A 24,017-nucleotide genomic window follows, 5' to 3' on the forward strand; every position below is an offset into this window, starting at 1 on the left:
AGACTTTGGATTTCTTTCCTTTCAAACTGAGAAGCTTTTTAACTTGTTTATCTAATGTGCTGTAGCACTAGGTAACCTACTGGGATCTTCAGCCTTACTTTCTGTGATTGCAGTTATTTACTGCAATGTGAAAGATTACCTGAAGTCTTTCACATCTAACCTTTGCATCACTGTGGAAGAAACTCGGTAAAATTAATGGAAAGGTTTATGAAAGAAAAAAGATTTCCCTGGAACTGTTTGTTTTCAGTGGTCTACACCCATAAAGAGAAAAAAAAAATGTTACGAAAACAGGAAGATGAAGACTCAGAGAGCTCCTTTGTCAGTGTTGTTCCTGTAGTATAAATGCAGCTTTTATTTTCAAAAACAGCAAGAGATGCAGAGGGTGGTTACTGTTGCTTAACCTTTAGTAAATTTATTACTTAGTGTTTCCATTTGAATAGCGGGGAGGAGGTGGATTTTAACTGGGAAGCAAGAGCAACTGAGCCATACCAGGAGTTGAAAAATAGATATAGATGCACCTATATTTCTCTCAAGAAAATTCTCTTTATTCCAGCAGCAACCATTCCAGTATCAGTCACTACTCGGAGTCCCTACACATATGAACTTCCAAAGACTGCAGAGGGTAATGATGACCAGCCATCTTTAGTCATTCCTCTTTTCATTGCTCTGATATGTGCAGCTGAAAACACCGTTTCCTGTAGGCTTCTTGCTTATTCATATGTGGTCCAAACCCAACAAATGGAAATTTACTCTTGGTATTGTATTATTTCTCCATGTTTCTAGCATGGAGATATTATCTTCTAAAAGACAGGATATTGCTTCAAAGGTATCTGATTAGAACCTTCACTTACATTAGAAGAAGAAAGAATAACAATTATTGCAATAATAAGGATTTTATTAAATAAGAAAATAATATACTTAATCTAAAAATCTTATTTAAAACTACAAACTGCTAAACAATTTCTGCAGAAGGGGGACTTTTGTTGCACATAACCAAGCATTGCTTGATAATTTCTCAAAGCTATGGAATATATTGCATCTTTTCAATTAATCCATGGAAATTTGTGTTCAATTTAAGAAAAAAAAAAGTAATTCTAGTTTTAGTGAGGAGGAAAGTTTGTCTAAAGTAATATGTGATAGTTACCTTTTTAGTTATGAAAATATATATTTAGCAATGTGTTTAATAAATATGTTTTTAACAGAGACTAAGAACAAGGGTGTTCTTTGCAGTGAGCCTTGAAATGTAGTATCCAATTTAAAGGAAGATTTAAGTCACTGTTTTCATTTACTGTGCAGACTGTGTTCTGAGAAGCACTTCAAGTTGTCTTCAGAGGTATAGCTTTGCTCTTTAAAACCTGGATGAAGCCAACTACATATATAATACTTTACTGGACAAGGATGTCATAAGTTATTTGATAAAATAGAATCAATTTGTTTTGGTTAATTAGCAACAGATCGCTTAGATTAGCTGTTTCCAACTGCAGTAAGTTCTACTTCATAAAGTACTCTAAAGACTCTTTTAATGACCTTGATTTGCCAAGGTGAACATTGGATAACAGTGTTTTCTGAACATCATTTCTTAGCTCTCCTTTCTTTGGCTTTTGGCTAAACACCTAGAAGCTACTTTTGCTGCAGAAGAACATGCAATTCTTTGATCATCCCTTTCTTCAGAGGCTCTGTCTGCTTGTTTTGCCCATATCTAAATATATTTCATACATTAAACCCATAGCACCATATTTTTCTGTGTTTATTCACCAATACAAACTAAAGGTCTTTTCCTGGACTTCACTTCTTCATTGCTGAATGTAAATGTGATTATTCTATGGGGCAACATTTGCTTTCAGCTTTAATACTGGTTTTACAAACCAAGTTTTTTCCAGTATCCAAAATCACAATCCACACATTTGAAGCCCAAATCATCTGCTAAGAGCGAAGTACCTCAAGCTAAATCTGATATGGCACTTCTTTTGAAATTGTGTACTCTGAGGCTTGCTATTCATGCAGAAAGTAAAAAGGTGAAAAACTTCAACTTTTCTTTTTACTAGAAGAGGGGAGAAGGAAGTTGCTCATTACTTTGGGATAATATTTACACAATAAGGAACCAAATTACTTCAGACAACAATTTGCAGACCTAAAAAAGTATTTAATTTTGTTCTGAATATCTGAAGGGTTTTTTTATTTTTAAAAACTGTTTTTTTCAAAGGCAACCTGAAAACAGTAATGAGTGTTTTATAGAAAAAGAGTTTGAGTTTGAATTTTTAAGGTAATTGATGAACTTGGATAATAACAAAATCATTGCAAACTGGGGCTATGTAGTGAGCTCATTAGAAAGATTAGTACCTAATTTGAGTTTTCTATATAGTATCTGGCCATTGTCGACAGAAAAAAGTTAATGCTGGTTGTTTTGGCTTGTTTTCTCATTTGTGGCAATAGCAATACTAGGCTATATTCTACTGCTAGTAGAAGTGTAAGAAATACTGTAGTATAAAAAAATCAATTGCAAACAAAGATTAATAGCTTTATTTATTGTAAATCCCATTTTTAAAATAGCTAGATATATAAGAGAGCTTGGATGATAAGTGAGTATAGGTTGTAGAAAAGGTTCTGTCTTAAGGTGCGTATGTTTGCATGTTATATGTTACTTCAGTTGTTACTGCCTTGAGAGAGGAGAGTTTATCAATTAATGTTATTTTAATATATTTTCCGTACTGCCAGGAAATTTTTATAGATTTTGCCATTTCATAATTTAGGATTGTGATTATTTTTCCTTTTTTTTTATTTTTTTCAATTTGGCATTATTTGTGAAGAGGAAAAGGACATGATATATTGATTTTGTGATCCAGATTATAAGAGGTTATGTTGAGAAAAAACTAAGAGAGTTTATCAAAAGAAGTTTTTTCAGATATTTGTATAGCTGTAACAATAGAAGCCTTTTAGTCCACTGCTTGACTGCTCACCTTAGAGGAAAAATTCAAGTGTTTTGTCATGGTCAGCACGCCACTTTCAAGTAGTAGCAGACTTCAGCTTTGGGGTACCTGACATTTTTGTATATCAAGAGTCCCTTGCTGTCTCTGACTTAAGCTATGTGATATCTTCCCCTGTTTGTTCTAGGATTTACTGATTTCTATTAACATATTTTTGTTTCTGTTGCCATCAAATTTGTGCAATTATATTTTTCTTATGCAACTTGTATTATTAGGAAGTCTAATTGTCCGTGGTTTTAAAAAGTAAAAGTTCATTTGAAGATCTGCATTACTGTGGTGTAGTATTAGCACCTGCTTTTATAATTACCAGGGAAGTAATTTTTAGTTTTTTGGAGTACGTTCCATGCTTACCTTGTCACACTGTTTCTGTTGCAGTCTTGGAACCTATTACACGTAGAACTGAACCACCAAAGTCAACGATAGGTAATGATATTTCCTTGGGAAGCTGTCCTGTTTGCTTTTTTCATCACAGAAAGCATCACTGAAGTTAATCACCTTACACCTTAGGACTGTTTCATTAAACTTCATTTCTTCTTCTAGGAAATCCTCTTGCTTGGCATTTGTGACAGTTGGACGTATTGCTCTCTTCACAGTTGGAATGTCTCCTTTGTTTAAGAAACCGATGCTGGCAGCTCTTCATCACCTTTCTCATAATTATGCTTGACCGTGCTTGTCCCAGCTTTTTATTTTAAAAAATAAAACCCGACCTTCAAAAATTACTAAAATTCCATTCTCTTAGATTGTTGTAAACACATGGAAAGTTTTACGTGATTTTCTTTCCTACTTCCTATAAATATTTTTTTTTCTCTGTTACAGGTGTGAACTTTATATTTGTCTGTTCAACTTGATATCAGATACTAATTGCTGTGCAATTTAACCAACTTTTTGCCCACATTTTCTCTTCCAGCTCCAAAGGAGACTCGACGTATTCCTTCTAAACCTAAAACTTCACCCAAACCTCATATCCCACAAGCCAAAGATGGTAAACTGCTTTGTGTGATTATTTCTAATACAGTTTATATTGGGTTGAAACATATTTCTGAGCAACTGTTTAGTTATATGAGCCAGTTAAAACATAATGAGGTTCTGCTGTGCTGTGTGTTCAATGATTTATTTGCAGTTTTCAGGAGTAGTAACATTTGCTAGATATTTTTCATCATGCAGAAGAATAAATCTCTGCTACGTCATGGCAGCAGGATGAAAATGTTGTTGTTAAACTCAGATTACAGTAGTAACTAAAGCAAATACCTAGCAATTAAAATATGTATTATGGATACTTAGATGGTACAACTCTTTCCCACATTGCATTGCACTGTTAGAATAAATATGTTACCCATTTAAGTCAACATTACTTAATTTCATGATGTTATTGTTGTCTGCATTAATAGTAAATTACCCGGTGCATAGTTACGTTTATTAATATTTATTAGCATTAATGATCATTTGTGCCATATTCCAAAATACTGCATTATTATATTATGTTATTAAATGGGAGTGCGGTTGAATCCCACGATAGGCCAAAAAAATTACTCTGTCCTCTGATATCTAGTTGGTAATATCAACAGAAAATTACAAGGGTATCAACTATCAACATATTTATCTTTTGGTAAATGTGAAAAATCTCATGATAATCACTTTACTGAAGATCTTTAAATTGTAGACATGGAGCAGTATTTTTAAAATCTGGTGTTATCTATTAGATATTATTTCCTTATGTAGAAAACGGTCAAAATCCTGTTCTCTCATAATTTTTTAACCATAGCAGATGATTGTAAAACATTGTTTCCAAATTACAGCTTAAAATGCAACTTCTCATAAACTCAGTTTTTAATTCTGTGGCCATTTTTTATTATTATGGTAGTCTGGCCTTCTCAAAAAATGGTTTTGTCACACAAGTGTTACAGGTTTGTACTGTTCTGTGTTTTTAAAAAAAGACTGTTTCTTCAAGGATCTATAATATACAGATCTTTTTTTACAGCATCATCCGCTTATCTTGGGATTTTCTTAAAAGTTCCAAATAATTTTTTATTTATTGTCACGCATACAGAAGAATTGACACAGAGAGGGATACCATTTCCATTGTGACTCTGTTTCTAATGTGGGAAATGCAAGAAAATAGCATCAATTTTACATCCTTATGCCCCTTAAACACCCAGTTTTATTTTAGATCCACAACAGTTTAGAGCTGAAGTATGTGATCATGCAATGCAATACACCATAATGCTCTTTAATAATATAGCATCCAGGAAACAAGCAAGTGGTCTCTGATTCCAATTGTATATATAAACTGCATTTGAAATGCACCACAAAGGGGAGAGATTTGTGTCCCTAAAAAGCCATTTTCTGAATAAGGGAATGATACATATTTGTATATCTCCTTGAAGCCCACAGGAGAACTAAGCTCACGTTATGTTTCAGCTTACACTGCTTTCTCAGATACTTCATTCAATGTAACAGTTTTTTGTATGAGTCAGTATTCATAGATATATAATTCAAAATCCAGTTACTAGATAAGTAATACTAACTGTAAGTGGAATTGTTCTCTTCAATTTTCCTAACAGCTTTTATGTTTTTTTCTGATACAGTCCTGGAATCTGTAACACATAGAACTAACTGGTTAACTAAACCCAAAAGTAGGTAACAGTTTTATCTACAGGGACAATTGCATTTTCCTTTTTTCTCAGTATATACCAAGCATCACAAGTACATCTTCATTGTACTCCACTGCCATAATCTTTCACTACTAAGTTTAGTCCTTTTGTAAGTTTTTTTTGTGATTTTACACTAACAGTTCGTAATCATCTTGTTTGGTTTTTCTTCTACAAATGTGTTCCATAAAGTGGATGGAAGCACCACAATCTACCTTTTACTATGTGTCTCTATACTCAATTTCTGTCATGTGCTGCTTCATCTTTTATACTAGTCCATCCACACTGGCCTTGCTTTATATTATCCTGTTACAGAGGTTCTCCATCAGCACTGTTTCTTTGTGAACCAGACATTCATTCTTCTCCATTACTCATACAAGCTTTTTGTGTTTCCAGAGGGTCCCAAAGGCATGTGTTCTTTTTTAATATTATACCCCCCATCAGTCTCAGCTCTTGAAAGATTTTAATAGTTGCATTTTTTTTTTTTTTAATTGCAGTTCCAAAAGAAACACAGCGTGTTCCCTCCAAGCCTAGAACATCACCGAGCTCAGAGGTGCCACAAACCAAACCTGGTAAGTACATTGGTTTTTTATCTTACCGTACTGATATGTGTGTCATGAATTCTGCTGTGATGAGTGGTGCTTCAGATCTATGTGTTTTCCTTGGGCGTATAAGTTGGAGAGTCCCTTGAGAGATAAAATCCAGTATTACATGTCATGACACGTGGAATTTATAAGCAACCCGGTCAGTTTAAAATCTTTATCTTCAGTTCTTTTTTTAAGTCACTGCAACAGTGAGCATTTTATGTGCAGTTGTCAGTGAAACTGGGTCTTTTCTGTGTGAGTTTTCTTGGGTTTTGGGAAAATGAAATCGAAAACGAGGGGTCTCATTGAAAAGAGGTTTTTTCTTTATTTCTCAAATTGTGTACTTATTTCTTCTTTCTCAGGCACAATCATTCGCTTATACTTTTCAGTTCACTTTTGTGCAGCCCTTATGTTGTTCAGAGATTTAAGAATGTGTAATACTTTTTATAATGTTGTTTACACAGCATGATATAGGGCAATATACAACACCGGGTAATTAAGGATGGAGGAAGAAAGTTATACAACTCACAGTAGCAATTGCATGAAGTACTGTGGTGAGTTGACCCCCTCCAGCAACTAAGTACCCACTAGCCACTTGGTCATTCCACCCTGAAGTGGGTTGGGGGAGAGACTCAGAATAGCAAAAGAGAGAAAAAAACCCCTATAGTTCAAGATAAAGACAGTTTAACAAGTGAAGGATAAAAAGTGGAGAGGGGGGAAAAAACAAGTGATGCAAAGGCAACCACTCACCACATCCCACTGGCAGATCAATACCAGTCTAGGAGCAGTGGATCCTTTGGAAAGACTACCCCCCAGTTTTGTTGCTAAGCGTGACATACGAGGTGGAATATCCCTTTGGTCAGTGACCAGCTGGAGTGCATGGAGCTCTGCCTGGGGACGGATGAGGATCCGACTGAGAGCTGATGGGTCAGAAATAAAGGGAAGCCAAGGACATGGGATGTTATAGTGGGGGTCTGCTACAGGCCACCCAACCAGGAAGACCAAGCAGATGAGGCCCTCTCTAGGCAGATAGGAGCAACCTCATGTTCACAGCCCTGGTGCTCAGGGAGAACTTCAACCACTCTGATAACTGTTGTAGGGACAGCACTGCAGCACATAAGCCATCTAGGAGGTTCCTGGAATGTACTGATGATAACTTCCTTCTCCAAGTGATAGAGGAGCCAATGAGAAGAGGTTCTCTGCTGGGCCTTGTTCTCACCAACAAGGAGGGGCCGGTGTGGAGTGTGAAGCTCAAAGGCAGCCTTGTCTGCAGTGACCATGAAATGGTGGAGTTCAAGATCCTTAGGGCAGCGAGGAGGTTGCACAGCAAGCTTGCTACCCCAGACCTCAGGAGAGCAGACTTTGGCCTTTTCAGGGATCTGCTTGGCTGAGTAGCATGGGATAAAGCCCTGGAGGGAAGAGCAGCCAGAGAAAGTAGTTAATATTCAAGGATCACCTCCGAGCTCAGGAGCGATGCATCCCAACAAAGAGGAAGTAAGGTAAGAATGCCAGGAGGCCTTCATAGATGAACAAGGAGCACTGGACAAGCTCAAATACAAAAAGGAAAACTACAGAGTGTAGAAGCAAGGACAGATAGCTTGGGAGGAGTACAGAGAAAGCCAGGGATCATGTTAAGAAGGCCAAAGCCATGCTAGAATTAAATCCGACCAGGGACATCCAGGGCAACAGAAAAAGCTTCTACAGGTACATGGGTGATAAAAGGAAGACTAAGGAATATGTGGGCCATCTCTGAAAGGAAACAGGACACGTGGTTAACCTGGGATATGGAGAAGGCTGAGATACTCAATGAATTTTTTGCCTCAGTCTTCACTGGCAAGTGTTCCAGCCACACCACCCAAGATGCAGAAGGCAAAAGGCGGGGACTGGGAGGATGAAGACCTGCCCACTGTAGGAGAAGATCAGGTTTGAGATCATCTAAGGAACCTGAAGGTGAAAAAGTCCATGGGACCTGATGAGATACATCCATGGGTCCGGAGTGAACTGGTGGATAAAGTGGCTAAGCCACTATCAATCATATTTGAGAAGTTGTCACAGTCTGGTGACGTTTCTGCTGACTGGAGAAGGAGAAACATAATCCCCATTTTTAAAAAGGGAAAAAAAGAAGACCCAGGGAACTACAGTCCAGTCAGTCTCACTTCTGTCACCAGCAAGATCATGGAGCAGATCCTCCTGGAAACTGTGCCGGGGCACATGGAAAATAATGTGATTGGTGACAGCCAACATGGCTTCAATAAGGGAAAACCATGCCTGAAAAATTTGGTGGCCTTCTACAACAGGGTTACAGTGTGGGTGGATAAGGGAAGAGCAACTGACATCTTCTACCTGGACTCATGCAAAATATTTGACACTGTCCCACATGCCATTGTCTCTAAATTGGAGAGACGGGTTTGATGGTTGGACCAGTCATTGAATAAGGAATTGGCTGGATGATCGCACTCAAAGAGTTGCAATCAGTGACTCGGTGTCCAAGTACAGAGCAGTAATGAGTAATGTTCCTCCGGGGTCAGTATTGGGAGCAATACTCTTTAACATCTTTAACAGCAAGGACAAGTACAAGGTACTGCCCATGGGTTGGGGCAATCCGAAACACAAATACAGGCTGGATGGGGAGTGGATGGAGATCAGCCCTGCGGAGAAGGACTTGGTGGGTAGGAAACTGACTGTGAGCCAGCAATGTGCGCTCGCAGCCCAGAAAGCCAACTGTGTCCTGGGCTGCATCAAGAGAAGTGTGGCCAGCAGGTCAAAGTAGAGGGGGAGAATCCCCTCCCCTGCTCTCGTGAGACCCCACCTGCAGTGCTGTGTCCAGCTCTGGGGCCCCCAACAGCAGAAGGACACGGACATGCTCGAGTGGGTCCAGAGGAGGCCACGAAGATGCTCAGGGGGCTGGAGCAGCTCCCCTGTGAGGCCAGGCTGAGAGAGTTGGGGTTGTTCAGCCTGGAGAAGAGAAGGCTCCAGGGAGACCTTATAGCGGCCTGCCAGTGCTCACAGGGGGCTACAGGGAAGGTGGGGAGGGACTCTTTGTCAGGGAGTGTTGTGATAGGATGAGGGGTAACGGTTTTAAACTGAAAGAGGGTAGATTTAGATTAGACATAAGGAAGAAATTCTTCCCTGTGAGGGTGGTGAGGCACGGGCACAGGGTGCCCAGAGCAGCTGTGGCTGCCCCCTCCCTGGAAGGGTTCAAGGCCAGGTTGGACGGGGCTGGGAGCAACCTGGGCTGGTGGAAGGTGTCCCTGCCTGTGGCAGGGGGGTTGGAACTAGGTGATCTTTAAGGTCCCTTCCAACCCAATCCATTTTATGATTCTGTGATGATTCTATGAATTTGGTTTAGTTGTTCTAGCTGTGTTCCTTCCTAGCATCTTGCCCACTCGCAGCCTACTTGCTTGAGAGGCAGAGTGAAAAACAAATAGGTCCTTGATGCTGTCATAAGTATTGTTCAGTAATAGCTAAAACATTGGTGTGTTATCAACACTGTCTTGGTCGCAAATCTAAAACAGAGTACCACAGGGCCTGCTATGAGGAAAACAAACCTCATCCCAGCCAGACCCAGTATGGGTATCTACAGTATATGCAGTATTAGATGATGTTGCTGGAGAAATGAGCAGAAAGATGACAACTAAGGTTTCTTTTTCTCCCAGTAAGTCTGTTCCTATTGTTTGATTCAAAAGTTGGAAATAAGTCATGAAAGTGTACAAAGTTGAAGGTCAAAAACCACCCACAATTTCTTCATGGCTTATTACAAAATCTTCAGATTTATATTTGGGCTCTGTTCTGTATTAGAGCTATTGCCTTGAACTGGAGGCAATTCTGAGCAGCATAGTACTCTGACATGTATTGAGTTTCAAGGAGGAGTGACCATCTGTCATTGGCTGTTGCAGGGATGGTATGATCATTGTGGAGGTAGTGATTGTAATGTTTTGATTGTTCTTCGTAATACTTGTTTTTGTTTTTTATCATGCTAATGAAGTTCTGGAACCAATTACATTTAGAACTGAGAAACCAAAGTCAACAGTAGGTAATGATACTTTCTTACTTGAATAGTCATGTTGTCTTTCCTCTTCAACACAAATCATTAAGAGTAGACCTGCAAAAAGTTGCCACATTTCTTTGTATGTACCTTAGTAATTTAACAATCAAGATTCTCTGTCTCTTTTCTTATTTTCTACAAAGCAGTTGAGGAGGATCCTTGTGCCTTTCAAGTTGTTACGCACATAACATAGGGCAGTTTTCCTTCAATATCAGATCAGATCAATATCAGAGCAGATCAGAACAAGATCCTAACTTACACGTTCTCAGTCATACTGTAGAGGTGTCACTGTTCTAGTTAGTCATGTCGTTTGGGTGATCAGAGATGTATGCTGCAAATGTTCTTTCTCTGCTTCCCTTCCCCTCTAGTTTCACTAAATGAAGTTCATTCCTTCACAGAGGTCTGAAAAATAGCTGTGTTTCACTCAAACCTAAATTCCACTGTCAGAACAGAGTCACTTCAATGATCTTTGGGTCCTATGATTCCGTTAGGTAGATCCATTTAAGTAAGCGTTCTTATGATTTGAATTTGGTACTGTGAATCGTTCCAGTACAACCTCCATTACAGGGCAGTGGTGTCTTTGTATTTGAAGCTACTTTGTTTTCTTCCTATTTTATTTTTTAAGTCCTCTTCTTAAATAGAACCAGCAATTCTGTCATGTGCTTAGTTGATGATATGTCACAGATTATTTCTTTTTTCTATAGCCTGATTTTGTTCCAAAAAAACCCCTTCTCTTTTGCATCACTTCCATAGAATATCTTTAGTTCAAATCTTTGCTCTGTTTTTGTTGACTGTTATGGGTGGTAGTGGACACTGATACCTTGGAAGGTTTTCGTATGGTGTAACCCTGTTTGTTTCTTTCAGGTCCTAAAGATACACGTCATGGGCCTTCCAAACCTAAAACATCACCCAGTCCACGTGTTCCTCCAACTAGAACAAGTAAGCTTATCAATATTTTGCCTTTTAGTGCATGAAAGATTCATCAGTGTGAAAATTGTCAAAATTGATGAGTTCTCTGAAGGTACACAGATACTTTTTGAATAGGCTGTGTTTTGCTGTTATAATCAAATTTTACTATATAGCTGTCAGGCACAAGATAATGAGATAGGTATTTAAACATGTCAATAACTTATATAATGGTAGGGATGTGGGATTTAACACTCATCTTAAGCTCTTGCAGATAGGGAAATTTGTGTCTTAATTTCCATGGAATGTGACAGAGGTGTTTGTATTCTCTGGTTACTCATTTACAAGCATAAAATTACAGTATTTTCCTGTTCCCAAAACTTTGGAAATAGTTCTGTCCATTTGAAAATTAGTGGTAAATTTCCACATTTCTTCTGCTCTGACTGCCTCATTGGAGATTTTTTTTAAATGCGAAGTTGGTTTAAATGAGCAGCAGATTTTTGGAATAAGAAACACTTGAAAAGCACAACTAGGGCAGCTGTTAGAACTACAGAAGTTTACTCTGTAGAAAGATCTGTTTGATAGAGCTGAGACGAGTGGAGTTAATCCAACACTGTCACTGCAGCAATCACTTTGTCTTCAGTCTGCACTAACATAATATTGATGGCATTGACAGGAGATCTCTTTATGATTATTTTCAAGTAGAGGAAATACTTCCTAAAAATTTTAATTGCAGAAAATTAATCTCCTCGTAGGAAAATCAAAAGACTTATATTGAATCATTATCCTCAATAACATGTTCAAAACTTTGCTCATCTTCACAGGTCCAAAAGAAAGTCGGCGAGTCTCTTCCAAGCCCAGAGCATCACCAAGTCCAGATGTACCACACACAAAACCTGGTAAATATGTTGGTTTTTTGTTGTGCTTGAATATTCAGGGTTTCTTTTGGGTTCTCTTTCCTCAGTGAATCAAGTGTTGATTAACTTCTCTTCATATTAGAAACAAATAGATTTTCTAATGATTGTTAAAATACATGTTTAAAGGAAGATAGAGCTGATTTGTATTTTTAATGGCTGAGTTTTGATGAGTTGCATGTGCTTTTCAGCCATGTGATAGCTGGCACTGATGAATAATCTGCCTAGCAGGGTAGACAACATACAAACATTATGAGAATGTTCTTGGACAAAAATGCATATCTTCTGTGCCTATCAAAAGATGCTTAGAGAAGAACATATCTGAGGGTCTTCATGTATGACTCTAAATATCTATAACTCAAACCACTCATATGTTTGTGTGCCCTGGTAATGGAATTTGACCCTTAAAAATATACTTAATAGGGTTTTACATACTAGTGAACTGCCAAACCTCTGTAACTCCTGATGGTTCTGAAAGCATCAGTTGAACCTTCCTTTTGAGTGAGTGTATATTCCACTCATTCCACCAATAAATAATTAAAAAAGAATAAAAGAACAAATTAAGTATGTGTTCCAAATTGAAAATAAATCAGTCATGTGAAAGGGAGTATTTTTACCCTTTTGCTTGTACTTATCACTAATTCTATGTGCGTTCTTGTTTTTATGAAGTTTTGGCACCTGCTACATTTACAGTTGAACAACCAAAGACAGCAACAGGTAAAGATGTTACCTTGGGCTGGTCATTATTATTTTTTCCCTGCTGCTCCTTGTATGAAAGATTATATATCATTAGGCTGTTTTTCGCATGTCATCTGTTTGTGGTTTTGATTTGTTTTCTACTTATTGAACCTAATTCTACTCTGTTCCAGGTATTGAAAGATTCCTAGCTATTTTATTGTCTTCACAGAAAATTTCTTTCACTCTCACACACTTTGTAGTTCCTTTGACACTTGTAGGAGACAAGCATGCCATGGGTATTGCAGTTATGAGTTCTAAAATACAGATGGAAACATGTCCACAAAATTGTCTATGTTCTTTCAGGTTTTGTTGCTTGACTCCAGATTTCACTTACTTGATCAATTTTCCACCTCTGTTTTCATCCATGACTTTCTTTTCTGTTTAAATTCCTGTATGTATCAGACAATTTTTCAGTCTCTCATGTAGGGATCTTGTTTTTCTTTGCAAGCACAAGGCATGCATTGTCTGTGCAGTAAACCTGTCTAATTTCCGAAGAGTATAAACCCTTAAAACAGGCCTTTTCTTTCAGCTCCTAAAGAACCACAACAAACTCCCTTTAAACCCAAAGCAGCTCCCGGCCCAGATGCTCCACACAGCAAGCCTGGTAAATTATCTGGTCTTTGGTCAAGCAGTGGTTGGTAACTGAGCGTGTGGGCAGTGGGGGGAGTTGTCAACATTACATTTGCTGCTACCTGAGTATCATTCTAGCTTAAGAAACCTCTGCAGTGCTGCATTTATGTCATATCACTGATGGGAACTACAACAGTTCAATGGGTTTTTTTTTAATATTATCTGGATATTACCAGAAGAAGAAATAGTAGTGACCTGTAAGTTTAAATCAATGATAAAAAGTTATTCACAGCTTGTATCTGTGCAACACACTTCAGTTGTTTGCACAATGTTTTTGAAGCTCTTATGAGAGAAGCCCCTTAAAGCCATTGCAGTGCTTTTCCTTTATATACACATTTTCATCCAGATTAGACTGGGTATTCCCTTCAGTTGTATTTCAATTAGGAGACTCCCCATCATAAATCTGACTGACCTGTATAAGTGATTTCAGTGAAGTGTTGGTTTTGTTGTTTTTTAACTATCTAGATGTTAAAAACAAACAAAACTTTGAACTCTTTGTAATCATAAATCTCTGAGGGTAAAAGCCCATTGCTGTTTTAAAATCTCTCTTTCTTGGTGTATCTAGTATAGTGCTGAAGGGGTTTTTTTAAGGGGGCAGGAGGGAAAGGGAGAGTCTGTTCACTATTCTGAGCATTTATTGACATTTTTTCCAACAGAAATCTTTGCAACCTTCCATGAACCAGATACTACTGTGATTCCTCATATTCCTGAAAGAACAAAGGCAACATTGGGTAATCATGTGTATTTCATGAATAATTACTATATTTTCTATTCTTGTTAGAGAAGACATTGTTAGAGCTCAATACATGATATTAAATACTAATAATGAAGTTTTGAGCTGCTTCTAGATACTTGCTTGCTCTTTGGTCTTGATAAGAGTAATAATGCATGAGCTCACTTACTTTTGAAGGTTCTTTTCCTCCTCTTCTAGCCTTTCCAGTCAGGATGATGTAATTCCTTCTGATACTAAATATTTTCCAGTAAAAGGGAACTTTATTTAAAGGGCAGCAGGTAGTGACTCCTGTAATTTCTGCATCTGAGGTATGGATACTGTCATACTAAAATACTCTTCTGCTTCACTTCTCATGGTATAATTTTACAGAAGAAAATTGCAAGAAAATCATAAGATATAAATGATAGCATAATATATACCAAAATAGACCAGTTATGTGACACTCCAAATCAAATACTGGTTCTTATAGTCATCTTCTTTGCTAACTTCTAGTCATCCAAGTTGGGAAAACTTGCTTAAATATATGAAACATTAGTTGAGAATTCTTTCTTCTCATCTTAAATGTCAGATGTAGACCAAATAAAGGTCAATGAATGCAAACAGTACTGCCCAACAGGAGTATTGCTTGAGCGATCTTTGTTAATAATCAGTTCTTTGTTCCCAGTTTCAGAGACATTGACCATGATGTTCTGAGAATGAAATAGTATCACTAATGAAGTGTTAGTAGCCATTTCATAATCTTTGAAGTATGTTTTCTCTTTTTGATGAATAGGAAGTGAAAAATGTTTTTCACCACATTTCTATTTTTATATATATTCCCTGTACACATTCATACTTAGGTTAGTATTCATTTGGTATCTCTTTATATAGCTTTCTACCCGTTGCAATATTCATATGCAGAAAATGGTTCTTCAGTGCAAGGGGGATGAAGAATGCACAGATTAAGGCAGATATTTCGAGGACCTCTCACATCAGTGTAGATCACAGGCTAGCAAGTGCTAAGATAACCTTTTGCAGTAAATGATTCCTACATGGCAAGAATTTTTAACTGAACAGGATGAAGATAACAAGATTGAATACTTCCCTCATAAGAACAAAGAATTTATTTATAAATCAAGTCTGATATGAAGAGCCCACTGAAAAATAGATCCTGTCCTCAGATACTCATGTATGGCAGATGTGCAAGATGTAGTCTACTACTGTCTGTTTTTTCCCCATTACTTTGCTGTATGCTGTTTGTGACTATGGTCTTCACTGCTTCATCCAAAGCTACGGATTTGTATAGAATTTTGGGGAAGTCTGTTCGTGTCAGCAGCCATTTAACTTGTTTTCCTTTCTTTGCAGGAATTCCAACTGATTGATTTTCATCTTTGCCCTTGCATAATTTGCCTTATTACAGATCAGATAGTACTTGTGTTCCTTGTGTACTATGAAAGCAGTGTGTTTTTTCAATTATTGTTCCGGGTGCTGTTTGTTTTTATTTCAGCTCCAACTGAAAAACAGTTTATTCATACCAAAACAAAAACATCTGAAAAACCAAGAGTGCCACACACCAAACCTGGTAATGGAGTCATTCTTTTAATTGTATGTGTTTGTGTTCAGTCATTCTTTCCCTTAGCCTTGGGCTTTATGCTTTTTAACTGAGTTATTCGTAGCTGGTTTTGTGCTGAAACAAATGCATTACACTTCTGTCAGTCAATCCAAAATATGCTAAAACTACACTGAAAATAATAGTAGGATTTGTAGTATAACATCTAAAACGTTCTTTCTCCTTCATGTTGCATATAGCAAATGATGACTAAAATGTAGTAATGTGGATGTTGATGAATTTCAGTGGCTAGATTGACTGAGTTCTATCTGATTACTTCCTGGTAAACTAAAAACTTATCTGTGAGCAGTTTTTTTTTAATCAATAAAATGCAACAGAACTCCTTTGCAGTGTGCTTCTACAGTTAGCAACTGACATTGCGCGCTATACTGAAACAAAAGTGGTCTTAAAAACAGTTACAGTGGGCAGTGTCAATTCCCATTTTTGTTACAAAAGGAATGTATACAAGAAATGAATAGAAAGATAATCATATCTCTCAGCAGTTGATTTTTAAGTTATTCTGCTACTCTTTAGTTTGGGGCATTTTCAAAGTTTTAGAAATAGTGCAGATGATACTTTGTTTCTATTACAGTTTAAGATTCTTTAAGTTTAAGATTCTTAAGACAGTCTAAGATTCTTCGCATTTTCTCCTTAACAGCAATACATCAGACAACTCCACAACCAATTATTACAAAATCTTCTACTACCACTGAGCATTCAAGGGCAACAATGGGTAAATAAGTTTCCTTAAAGTTAAGATGCAGATATTTTTAATTTTTCAATGGAGAAATTTCTAGAGAACATGATCTGATGCAGTATTTTGTATAACCTCATTCCACTGTCCTTCATTCTGCTTACACACATGCATGTTTCTTAATACAGATGAGACTCAGTTTTGTCCTAGAAGTAAAGCAGAAATAGCCTACAGCTTATGTCTGGTCAGAAGCCTGTGTTTGTCAGATCTTCAACCGAATTCAGTAGTCTAGTTTTTCTTTTAGAGCAAGAATTTTAGTCACTAACTCAACTTACTCTACAGCACAGTACTAGAACTTTCCTGTGTTTTGGATACTCATTTTGTTTCAGGTTCCAGAAAGCCATGGAATTGTTACTGTCTTTTTTTCAGGCATTTGAGGCATGCATTTTCTGTGGGCTAAATATGGCATTGGATCATGACTTCAGAAGAATACAATAATAATATTTTTCCTTTTCTTTCAGCTCCAAAAGAAACAATGATCATTCCTTCCAAACCCAAAACATCTGTCGGGCCAGAAGTGCCACAGACTAAACCTGGTAAATTAAAGTTTGTAACTTTATAAGTGTTGTTGTGGCACTACCTTAGTTACACTTTCTGCTGTCATTCAGTACTGCAGTCATGTGACATGCATGATATATAGACAGAAATTAGTATCATTGTTCAGCTCAGAGTATGTTAATATGTTATATCAAAGAGAATGACCAAGAATTTAATCAGTTTCTGTGGAGAGCAGGTTAAGATGGTTGGGGTTTTTAACATTTGTTTGTTGAATGGGTGGGTAGTAGCCATTAAAAATGTGAGGAATTCTATTAATTTTAATAAAAATATACTGCTGTAGCCAATTTCACTAAGTTCTTTTCTTTTGGGGGATTTTATTATCCTACATACATTTGCTTCAATTTCTCAAGTACTTTTGAATCTGTCCGAGATAGTTAGATGCTAAGAGTATAGGTACCTTCTCCAGATCAGTGATTTTTGCAGGAAATACAGTAGATTTAGAGATGCATAGTTAAGGATGGTGGTACCTCAGCTTTACCCCAGGTGTGAACTATTTCCATAAAAATAGGAAGGTTATTGGAGGAAAAAAAGAATTGTTAGGGGAGGAGTGACAATGTGACAACATGAAAGAGCAGCTCTTAATCTTTCTTTCTGATCTAACCTCCAAACTGATAATATTTTAGTTTTAGGTAAATAGGTTAATAAGTAGTTTTATTATTCCTGCCTTTTTTTTCCCGTAGACTTCTAGCCCTTTTTATATAGCCAAAAAGAATTTAAGCAGAGACCCTATTCATTCAAGAAGTGTACATATATATTACTATATTACTATGAAACCGAACAGTCCAGGAAAAAGACTAAAGGCCTTATTTTGAAAGAGTTTCTATTAAATGATCAATTTAGATTCTAAGTCTCAGCTGAATAAGAGCATTTTCCAATCATGTCATTGTTAACAAGTGCCTTCTTTTGGTACCACTACAAGGTTAGTTTTAGTCAAAGAATTTTAGAAAACAGAATTTATAGGTTTATTCTTTTCCTGTTATATTTGAAGTCATTATAGTGATGTATATGCCAAATAAACTACTGTTAGGAAAGTTGTTAAAAGTAAATGGCACTATTTAGCCATTACTCTTTATGCTAGTAAGTAGGTTACTTTCCAGCTTCCATATTTTAACCTTATTTCTGAAAGACAGAGACATGTAGTGTGTGCCTCTGCCTGTCAGTCTCTCCTTTTTCATCCAGTAACTTAAGATATCTTTCACTAAATTCAATCAAATTAGAGTGAGGGAAGAATGTGTGAAAGATAAGTACATTATTACAAGCTCTTAGAAATATTTTAGGGAAGTACAAATTAATATACCCAGTGCAAGAAAGACCAAAGACTGTCAGAACTCCACCTTTAAGGTATTTGTTCTGAAGTTGGCGGGAGCCTGGCAGAGTAGTTGCACTGTTTGGCTATCAGCATGAAAATACATCCAGACTAATCAGAACACATGTCTGTGTCATATCTGTTAAAATTGTCTGGGCAGATGTGTAGATAGTTTTTTTTAGGAAACAAAGGACACAGATACTTAATGAAATTCAACTTCTTCATTTTTGCTTCTCACAGAACAATGTTTTATTTCTTGTAGTTCCAAGGGCAACACACCTGGGATCAATTAATCTTATAACAGTTCATGTTGTTGATGGGTCCAAAATGACTTTGGGTAATGAGAATATTATGTCAGTTTATTTTTCATAAAACTTTACTTTCTCTGCTTTTGCTAGATGGCTAAACTTTAATCAACAGAAATACCTTAATATGTCTTTATGTCATGTTCATTTGTTAGTCACATTCCAATGCATGTACAGAATGTTGCTGGTCTTAATTTCCCATCCAATTTTTCTTTCATGTAATTCATTCTAGAAAGAAGTACTTCATGTATAAGGCTGAAGAATTGTATAAAAAGGCATTACCTAATCATTTCTTCTTTTGTCTGATTTACTAATGACATATCTTCGCAGTCTTGTAAAGTCTTATCTGTATAAAAGCATGATTTTCAGCCAGATTTCTAGCACTGACTCTTTTTGTTTATTGTCTGCGCAAAGACAGTTTGAATTTCCTTTCTACCTGTGGTGTTTTATGTTTAAAAGGAAGTCATTTGCATTTGATAAGCAATAATATCTCCACTTTCAGTTCCCAATGAAACGTACCAGATTTCACCCAAGCCCAGAACTGCTCTAGCAACTGAAATTCCACGGTTCAATACAGGTAATTTTTAGGATTTTCTTAAATTGTATTCAGAGCCTGTAGATCTTAAATAAAATCAGCATAGTTTAAGTTTTAATGGTCTGTTCATTATTACCTTTAAAACTATTTCAAGTATATAACATGAAAATCCATTTTTTTTGCCTTATCAAACGTTTTTTAGTTCATTATTCTGAAAATCAAGGCTTAATCAGTGTTGTCTCAAAGATGATATGAAGCTTTTAAACATTATTAGTGCTGTGTATTGGAACTTCAGATGTATAGTGTTGCACATACAAATGTAACTGACTTCCACCTTTTCCTTACAAAATATTAAATCTAAATCTGTAAAACTTTTCCAAAATGTAAATGTCAAAAATGACTAATATGTTCTTTCTTGTATAAGTATTTTCTCTGACACTTCAAAGAGACTGGATTAAGTGTTGTGGATAGAATGGTAATTAGATTTGAATATCAAATAGTTTGCTCTATTTATTTAAAAATTTGAGTTAGAAGTTAATAATTTGGCACAAGATGACAGTGACTACTGCTTAGGCTTTCAGCCTTCAGTGTGATTCACACAGATTCTGTAACAACTAAAATATCAAAACTATTTGGCAAATGAAAGGTGACAGTAAGAAAAGGTTGAAGGCTTCTGATTTGAACCTTGATAATGACACTGTAATTCAGCAGCCCTACACAGTGTCTGCACTGAATGCTTCCAGTTGTTTTCTCGGCAATATTTTAATGTTTCATGTTTTTATCTGAATATTTGATTTGGGAGGGGTTCAGTTTGGTGTTTTATTTTGAGGTTTTTTGTTTGTTTTGTTTTTTACAGAACCTAATTAAATGTCTTAAGGCCATGGATACCTTGCAGAGCTAACTCTGTATCCATATACAGTTGGGTAACTGGCTGTAAATATTTTATATCTTTTCCTAAACCTAAACATGAATGTAACTGGTCAGACTGCATGATGGAGTCATCTGACCACTAAAGAAACTAGCATTTTCAGTGTGCATTTTGGATTGGAACTCATAGAATTCTCATATGTCCATTTTGCTGTATCACATTGATGCATGGACCTTTTTTCCTGGCAAATTACATTGTACTATCGGTGTTCCTTTTACATATAACATTTAAACTGAACCTTATTTCTTTTAGCACCTTATAAAACACGTCTCACTTCTGCAAGACCAAAGCCATCTGATAAATCACAGACCAGACCTGGTAATAATTGTTTATTCAGTTTGGGATGGGGAGGAGATTCTTTAATTAATTATCTTCACTTATTCACATTGGAATTTTAAGTGTTGTTGGGAAAAAAAAAAAAAAGTATCTTTCTTTCAATTAATCGGTCTAGAAGTAAAGCTTTTCCAAATCAGAAAAACAGAAACCAAAACTGTGTGTATCATCACAGCAAGTGTTACTTTTTCTTCTCTAATGTGGAATTGTTGGCATCACATAAAAGTCTCTGGGATTTTCTTCTCATGAAACTTTTTTTCTTTTTTCTTCTTTTTCTTTTTTCTTATTAATCTCTCTCACAGCTCTTAGTAAAACCACACTAGCACCAGCTAGGACAAAAGCACCTGGACTGCCAAAGTGGATTGTGCCAACAACAGGTAGAGCTGCAGTTCTGGGGTTTTTTTAACTTACCAGTAAAAGATAGGAATGTGACTTCCCCAAATCATCTTGAGCCCTGCAGAATACTTCATTGTGTTTGATTATAGAAGTAAATTCCTCATAGTAATGTATTTAATTGCTGCTGCTGGTCATGTTATATAATTACAGAGTGAAATGATACTGACAGTCAGTGTAAACTTATAGATAGATTATTATGTGGCTCCTGTTTACTGATGTTTTCTAGATGATAGGTCCAGAATAATTACTGGAAAACACTTTGTTGAGAAGGATTACCCAGTTGTTTAAATCCAAGTCAGAAGGCTTGGAAAGAAAGCCTTAAAGCCAGGTATATTGCTAGCTACTAGCTATGCACGTTGTGTGTTCATGTTGGACTTATTCATATTCAGACTGTGCAGTTACCTACATTTTGTGTCCTGCCAAGTGAGCCCTTTAAGTTAAACTTCGTGTACAAAGTACTAAAGAAGAGCTGGCATTTATGTGTGTATATATATATATATATATATATATATATATATATATATACTGTCCATTTCTTTGTGCTTCCAGCCCTGCTGACATAACTCATTGATATCTTTCTGTGAGTCTGCACCTTTCTTCTCAGAAGTGTAGAGATCATGAATGGATTTTCTGCGTTCATGACATGTTGAGAGAAGACTGCACCTTTTCACAACTTTTCAGTCTGTATTTTCCTTGATGATCAATAAGTGAAATCCCATCTTGTGTAAAGCAGGTACATCACAGTGTTGTGGCAAATGGAGTGTCTGAGCCTACAAGGCTGTCTGTGCTCATAAAAGACATTTCACACAACAGGAGAGTTCAGGTATTCAATTAAAGATATCTTCTGTATCAATCCCAATTACGTATTGCAAGCAGTTTGTAAGTCTGCAGAAGAGACTTAGAAAAGACAACTGTGTTAAACTGGAACCCTACATCTTACCAACTGAGCAAAAACAGAAAAGTTTATTTTTTGGTAGGTGATATCTTAGAGAAATTATAACATTTTAAAGTATCCAGATGATTTTGGGGTGTGGGGAAGTTTATTTCTTCCATTATGCAAATAGTATATTGTTTTTTGTGGTTAGCTTATTGGAACCCTTAACTTCTGATCTAAACTGATCAAAATCCATAACTGGACTGTAAGGAGCAATATGTTTTCAGGCTTACCTTTAGACATTACATCATTTTTTGTTTCTCTGAAGAAGAGCACATTTACTGAAGAGCCATGGATACTCTGTTGTCTGAAGACCAGTATGGATCTTTTCATTCCTTTCTGGGCTGGCCCTGCTGTTGAATGTACTCCGGTTCTTATTCCTGATTGTGCTCATTAGCATCAGTGCAAGATGTTTCACCCCATGCAGAGTGCTTGGCAGCTGCAGGGCCCAGATGATAAGCAGTGGAATTTGTTTTTTTGCAGCAGCAGCACATGGGATTGTGGCTGGTTTCGTGGCAGGCTTTTCAGTCTCCTGGCTAGCTGTAGTGCCAGCTGGTAAACTTGACTGTGGGAAAGAGGCATGGATTTGTCTCCTCATGACTAACATTCCTTTTAGTTTTCTACCATGTTTTTTCCATTTTCTCTAGAATTTCATTTTAAGATAGCTTTTTGTATTTGTCTTACTGTATGTAATTTACCTTACTAGGTTTTTTTAATTATTATTTAATCCTAACCACTGAAAAACTGCTCCTGATTTATTAAGCCTCCAGACAACCTTCAGCAAACCAACTCTGAGCAACATTTCCATTTCCCTTGTGAAAGAGAGAGATAGTTGGTTTTCATTATAATAGCCATTAACTTTGTGTTCTACTTTAATTTTATTTTGAAACTGGGTATTTAGCCAAGTTCTAGAGGAACTCAAGTATTAAGGTATTTCAGTTTGTTTTATCAAGGGCGCTATTTCCAGTTCTTCTCTTAAAGTGATCTGCCCTTCTAATGGTATTCCTGCTATTAAAGATGCAGTCGTTAGTTTTAAGGTCTTCTAAATCCCATGAATATTTCTAGGAAAAAAACAGAGGAGGACACAAGCACACATGCGAGCAGTACATCTATTCTCAGTTCTGTTAAAAGTTTGGATGAATGTGGTAAGCTGAAACGCTTACAATAAGCAAGTTATGTTAGCTAGCATAAGACAAATGCTATGATAAATACAGCAAGCTGTTTGATAATGCAGGTCACTTGTGTGAAAACACAAACTTTTATGTAACTTTAAGTGCATTGAAATGTTCAAAAATGAAATTTTGCTAACAGGGAAGTGTTGTGGTTTGATTAGCTTTTTCCCCGAAACTTTGACTTATTTTTTATTAGTACTTTACTAATGGCAGAACAGCAGTGCAAGTTTCTGAAAAAAAATTAATTACTTCTTCCATCTAGAATGTATACAGTACTTTGTTCATTCCTAGCTGGTACAACTCAGAGAAGAATGTGATTCTAAATTAGATTGAAAGGAGCAGGATAGATGCAGGCTTTTCTGTAGACACTGTAAGATGCAAAACTAAATTAGACTTGTAATGGATACTTGGGTGATATAGTGTGATTTAGTTCATATGCTACTACATTTTGTTGATGTGTTTATTGTGAGATGAAGCTAAGAAACTAAATATACTCTGACTATGACACATGGTGCACAAGATTATTTTTCTTTTTAAAGCTGGTGCTGGTCTTTTCATGCCTCTTCTTCCTTGAACACCATCAACATGAAACATCAATTACCATTCTGGCGCTTTGTGTATCTGAAGATCTAATTAACCACTTTAGTAACCTGAAGAGAAATTGCAGTTACATAAAACCATATGATGTGTTCAGAAATTTTAGTCATAAGGACAAGGTGACCTGCATCCTGTTCCCAGCATACTGCAAATCTCATTACTTTAATCTTAAATCAATCATTTAATGCATCCACACTATGGATTGTGGACTCCTAAGGTATGCTTAGCAAGAATGGCTAAATAGTGAAGTAATTGAAAAATAATCTGCTTCATGCTGTTAAAATACTAGTTTAATCTCAAAACAAACTGAGCACCAGATTATAAACCTATGAAATCTTCAGTTGAAGTGTTTAGATCATGTTAGAATAGCGTTGGAATCTGATAATTTAATTTTGAGATTATTTTTTTTATACATTAACTTTCAGGGAT

General features: G+C 36.5%; 1 protein-coding gene across 1 annotated transcript in view; it reads left to right on the plus strand.

Moving 5' to 3' along the window:
• Positions 1 to 24,017, plus strand: part of LOC104356765 (ABI family member 3 binding protein) — a 167,546-nt gene that overhangs the window by 105,498 nt on the left and 38,031 nt on the right. The window contains exons 36-52 of the mRNA XM_042788519.1: positions 554 to 622; positions 3,360 to 3,407; positions 3,892 to 3,966; positions 5,570 to 5,617; positions 6,130 to 6,204; positions 11,126 to 11,200; positions 11,992 to 12,066; positions 12,751 to 12,798; positions 13,349 to 13,423; positions 14,106 to 14,180; positions 15,669 to 15,743; positions 16,429 to 16,503; positions 16,986 to 17,060; positions 18,651 to 18,725; positions 19,196 to 19,270; positions 20,409 to 20,474; positions 20,792 to 20,866. Of these exons, the coding sequence (XP_042644453.1) occupies positions 554 to 622; positions 3,360 to 3,407; positions 3,892 to 3,966; positions 5,570 to 5,617; positions 6,130 to 6,204; positions 11,126 to 11,200; positions 11,992 to 12,066; positions 12,751 to 12,798; positions 13,349 to 13,423; positions 14,106 to 14,180; positions 15,669 to 15,743; positions 16,429 to 16,503; positions 16,986 to 17,060; positions 18,651 to 18,725; positions 19,196 to 19,270; positions 20,409 to 20,474; positions 20,792 to 20,866 (1,179 nt within the window). The remainder of the gene's footprint in view (positions 1 to 553; positions 623 to 3,359; positions 3,408 to 3,891; positions 3,967 to 5,569; positions 5,618 to 6,129; positions 6,205 to 11,125; positions 11,201 to 11,991; positions 12,067 to 12,750; positions 12,799 to 13,348; positions 13,424 to 14,105; positions 14,181 to 15,668; positions 15,744 to 16,428; positions 16,504 to 16,985; positions 17,061 to 18,650; positions 18,726 to 19,195; positions 19,271 to 20,408; positions 20,475 to 20,791; positions 20,867 to 24,017) is intronic.

Source organism: Tyto alba, unplaced genomic scaffold (assembly GCF_018691265.1).
Source record: "Tyto alba isolate M040663 unplaced genomic scaffold, T.alba_DEE_v4.0 Super-Scaffold_14, whole genome shotgun sequence".
NCBI classification, from domain to species: domain Eukaryota; kingdom Metazoa; phylum Chordata; class Aves; order Strigiformes; family Tytonidae; genus Tyto; species Tyto alba.